Below are 5,243 nucleotides of genomic sequence, written 5' to 3'. Positions count from 1 at the left end.
TCTGTGATTCTATGATTCTAAGCTGACGAGCAGTAGGCGTGCTCCGATAGGAGTACGCTTCTGAAGTGGGTGTCCTCGCAGTGGCACACTTGCCTTGGTTACCTTGGTTAATACTGCTTTACATTACTGCCTACTGCTTTAGCTACATAGATGCAGTATGTTTGTGTGAGAGGTTCCTCTTAATACTCTCTTTTTGAGGTGCTCAATAAAAAGAGAGATCAGGTTTGAAACCTTACCAGGAGACAGCACAGGAAGGTTAGGCTGATGCTGTTAAGCAGGATAACTAACGTTGAACGATTCTGTTTCAGGGTATTTATGTTTTGGACTTCTTCTGGAATGAAACCTGGTACTTGAAAACCATCGATATCTGCCATGATCACTTTGGATGGTACTTGGGCTGGGGAGACTGTGTTTGGTTGCCTTACCTCTACACTTTGCAGGTAAAAATGTGGTAGAATATGTGTTTGGGCTAAAAAGAAAGAAACTTCCCAGAACCATTCTCCCCCATTTGTATCTTAAATTGTTTCTAGAGAGTTTGAATACCAAGTAACCATTACAACACCCTTTGTAACAATTCACTGGTAGGAAAGCTTACTGTCCATCGATGGAATTGACAGATTTTCCTTTCCTCCTCTTTTTTTCCTGCCCTTTTCTGTCACTGTCTATTGTGTCTGTGTATTTTTTCCACATCTTTTCAGTCCCTTTTTGCAGTTCTGCATGTTGAGGATTTTTTTGGTGGGTGGTTTGTTTGGGTTTTTTTACTTCTGCCTTGGTTGGTCTGCATCCTTGCAGCTTCTCTCTTCTTCTTGTTCCACTCTGGGGAGAGAGAGAAGGAGAATATATAGGATGCAGAGTTTTCTGAACATTTTCCACAGTTTTAGTTGTAGGGTGGATTTTCCTGTTCTCTCTACTTACCTGTCCTGGGTCACTGTAAGTCAAGGAATTAGTCTGGCATCCTGAGCCTGTATTTAAAATAAACCCCTGACTCTCTCTCTCTCTGCTCCCCAGGGTTTGTATTTGGTCTACCACCCTGTCCAGCTGAGCACTGCCCATGCCATAGGGATCTTGATGTTGGGTTTGATCGGCTATTACGTCTTCAGAATGACCAACCACCAGAAGGACCTTTTCCGTCGTACAAACGGCAACTGCAAGATATGGGGGAAGAAGCCAGAGTATATCGAGTGCTCCTACATGTCTGTGAACGGGACCAAGTACTACAGCAAACTGCTGACCTCAGGATTCTGGGGCTGGGCACGCCATTTCAACTACACGGGAGATTTGATGGGCTCCCTGGCCTACTGCCTCACCTGTGGGTTTGAGCACATCCTGCCTTACTTCTACATCATTTATATGACTATTCTGCTAACCCACCGTTGCATTAGGGATGAACACCGTTGTTTCTGCAAATACGGGAAAGACTGGAAGCGTTACACTGCTGCAGTGCCTTACCGACTTATACCAGGAATATTTTAAGGCTAACACAGAATCCAGGGGAAAGAAAAAAGAAAGCTTTTTTTGAAGATGAAGAGAGTTTATCCACACAGTTAAACTAATACAACATTTTGTGAAGGGCAGTTATGCTGCTCGGAAGGACAAAAGGTGGCTGGACAATAATCCTTGCTGCACTGAAGGGACATGCAGTCAGACCCTATTTAAAGGAAATGAGGCACTGAAATGGTGTGGTTTTTTAGAAGACTCTTCTTATCTAGAACGTTTTTCCCCCCTCTCTCAAAATTAACTTGGAATTGAAGAAAAAATGCACCTATTGAGACTTAGGAGAGGAGGAAAACAGTTGTGTGATCTGTTTATGAAAGAGGTTGTATGATGTGGTTGCTTGTGACAGTCATAACCTACAGTCAGTAACTCCCCAGAGGAGGTTTTATAGTTTGTTGCTTTTTAAGAAGTTAACTGGGGAAACCTGATGCTAAACTGATGTGGGAAGATTATAAAAATCTAATACAGGTATTTGTGAAAGCTGGTATAAATTGGTGTAGCTCAAAACTACATTAGTTTACAGCACCTGAGAATATGGTGCATGACCAACTGGGTGTTCTTTTGATACTGAAACCAAGCTTGCTCTGTAAAGATTCTGAGCACATCTTGTGTGGATAAAAAACTTTGTTCTCTATGATTTGTATGAAATCTTATTTGTAAAAATTTAAGAAATAAATGCTTGGTTCCAAGACAAGTAAAAATACTGCTATTTCTTTTTTTCTTCTGTAGTTATCTGTCAAGGTTACCAGATTCAAAAGGAGCTCTACAGAGAGTGTAGTTCCAAGACCTAGTTCAAGAACGCGTAAAGGAGAAAAAAGTCAAGAGAAAGAGGGATCATAGCATTAACTACGCATCTTGTTACGAGCTCGGTAGTTAGGTTTGAGATAAGACTCAATAATGTTTATTTTTACACCTAAACATACACTTACCTTTTGCAGTAAGTAGATAACTCTACATTGGTTTCTTGCAGGAGCTGCCGAATGCACTGGTCTTCATGGCAGATTTGAACGGGATGTGTCGGTGAGTGTGTGTTTTGGTTTAGTTGCAGTACTCCTGAATGATGGTTTTGGCAGGAGAAAACGGCTTGTTTCCTAGGTTTGGAAAACAAAAGCCTATCTTGTAGTGTGGCTTTGTTTCACAGCTGGGCGCACAAATAGGTATAGAGGAGCCTTTGTAGACAAAGTTCCTCCACACCTAACTAGCAGTGGTGCTCTCTGTGGCCCTCATACCTGTTTTAACACCATTTTGCAGATAAGCATTTCGGTGTGTTTGTGGTGTTAATTACGGAGGAGGAACGATGGCCGCAATAATGGCATGCTCACTGGCAACAGATGTAGTGCTGTGCTAGAGCGTTTGACCTTTGTGCTCCTGTCAACAAAGAGGACTTTTCATGCAAATACTGAAACGGGGGTCAGTGGGGGAGAAGTCAAAATAGAGCCCAACACCTTAACTGCTCACCAATGGGCGATGCTTATAAAATGGTTGATTTGGGAGAACTCGGTTGTGAGGAAGGGAAAAACTGAGGTGTGGGATTTTGGGACTGTTGGACCCCGTCAACACTGCTTTGGGCTGCCCCTGACGTTGCTGGAGTAATTGGACAGGGGTTTTTCTCAGCTTCCCCAGGGCCCCATCCTTCTCTTGCGTCGCCTTGGAAAGCACACTGACAGCTTGCTGTTCCTGCCAAGGGTATGTCAATGTTGCAAGATAATGGGGACTCTAGGTCATGGTCGCCTTGCACGGCACAGCACGCTCCCTTCTTTCCGCTGATAAATCCTGGAGAATCAGTGGAAGGAATTGCTCAATTAGGCCCAATAAAAACAGCAGCATTTTAAAAACAAAACTGGGGAAATCTGAAGCGAAAGGGTGGTATTGTGTGTAACGGGAGCATTACGCATTCAAATGCTTCGTTTAGGCAATTTCTGTTACATCTGATATTACTCAAAGCATTTTCTGTACTGACACTGGAGCACAGGAGCAGTTCTGTTTCTTTGATGCAGACTTCTGCTCCTGCTGAGAATACTTCTCCCCGCAGACAGCCTGGCTGCCGCAAGTAAGAGTCATTTGTTGGACAGATTGTTACGCTTACGGTAGGAAGCAATAAGTCTTAAGGTTCTTCAAGCAAGAGGCCATCACTGGGCTAAACTTGCAACCTATTTGCTGCAAGGATGACAGGTCCTGCCTTTCCAGGCTTGCCTGCTGTCCATACAGATCCATCTGCGTGGCATACGGACCGAGGAAGTACATGCTGTACGTACGCAGGGATCTGCACCTGGTGGAAAAGAAAGGGCTAATTCCATTCACGTTTGGATTTCTCACAAATAAATGATTTTTGGAGAAGCATGAAAAATGTAAGCTTCATCCTCACATAGGCAGCGCGTAAACAGTACTCTAAGCAGCATCCAGCTAACGTGGTCCTTCAAAAGTGGATCGTTTCAGAGGCTATCTCATCTCCCAGCGGGGGGGAGTCTGGGTGACATTGTGCTGTTTACACTGGTTTCCTCCAAAACACGAGAGAAAAACAACAATGGGTTTGATTTTGAAGGCTGTGTAGGGGTGTCTGCTAGGTAAACTTTTGTCCAGATATTTTGCATTTATTGATACTGTGCTGCCAATATTGCCTGTTGCGTTTTGAGAGCACAGTACGTTGGGAATTTCTCATATAGAGATGCTGATATTTGTGAAATGGGACTTACTTAACTTGGATTGTAACTAATGGGAAACTAGAGCAAAAGCTTCTGATAATTACTTGGAGCACTAATAAAGTGGTTTGGTTGGATTCTTGTAGGAGGAAAAGTAACAAATACCTACTTAAGCAGGGCACAACAGGTTGAACAAATTCCAGATTGCCTCATAGAATCACAGAATCACAGAATGGTTTGGGTTGGAAGGGACCTTAAAGATCATCTAGTTCCAACCCCCCTGCCATGGGCAGGGACACCTTCCACTAGACCAGGTTGCTCCAAGCCTCATCCAGCCTGGCCTTGGACACTTCCAGGGATGGGGCATCCACAGCTTCTCTGGGCAACCTGTCCCAGTGCCTCCCCACCCTCTCCGGGAAGAACTTCTTCCTGATATCCAATCTAACCCTCCCCACTTTCAATTTATACCCATTACCCCTTGTCCTGTCACTACAGACCCTTGTAAAAAGTCCTCTCCCAGAACCCTTGTAGGCCCCCTTCAGATACTGGAAAGCTGCAGTGAGGTCTCCTCGGAGCCTTCTCTTCTCCAGGCTGAACAAGCCCAATTCTCGCAGCCTTTCGTCATAGCAGAGGTACTCCAGCCCTCTGATCATCTTCGTGGCCTCCTCTGGACTCGCTCCAAGTGGTCAATATCCTTCTGATATTGAGGGCTCCACAGCCTCAGACCTACCGGGCAAGGGGAAGGAGTTCACAACCTGCTCATGTATAACCACTTCATGTTGTCAGTATTCAGCCTGCGGATGGAGAGGAATGGAGAGAGGGGAGCTTCCAATACCTACAGAGAGGGAGGATGCCTTCCCACATTTAAAACCCTTGTCACAGTGGGCGTCACAACACGATGGCATTTCTGAGGCGGCGGCTCCACCCTTCAGCATCAGGACAGTTAATCATGTTGCTGCAAAGCTACAGTTAAGTTTATTCCCATCCAGTCTACAAGAATGCTGACCCACTTCAGCGGTGGCCTATAGCATACATAATGCAGTTAGGCTTTAAACACACTTGAAGACCCTTTTCAATATCTATACCCCTGAGCAACCTGGTGACCTTCTC

General features: G+C 44.7%; 1 protein-coding gene across 1 annotated transcript; it reads left to right on the top strand.

Annotated features, from left to right (window-relative positions):
- Nucleotides 1-308: 308 nt before the first annotated feature.
- On the top strand, nucleotides 309-1,568 carry LOC104512870 (7-dehydrocholesterol reductase-like; the record flags this gene model as incomplete). The annotated part of the gene is made up of 2 exons (XM_010156029.1): nucleotides 309-440; nucleotides 1,009-1,568. Coding segments are annotated over 2 exons (597 nt in total), but the record flags the coding sequence as incomplete, so codon positions are not given.
- Between the last annotated feature and the right edge of the window lie 3,675 nt (nucleotides 1,569-5,243).

Source organism: Eurypyga helias, unplaced genomic scaffold, assembly GCF_000690775.1.
Source record: "Eurypyga helias isolate BGI_N326 unplaced genomic scaffold, ASM69077v1 Scaffold48727, whole genome shotgun sequence".
Classification (NCBI taxonomy): domain Eukaryota; kingdom Metazoa; phylum Chordata; class Aves; order Eurypygiformes; family Eurypygidae; genus Eurypyga; species Eurypyga helias.
This window is presented reverse-complemented; position numbering and strand designations above follow the sequence as displayed.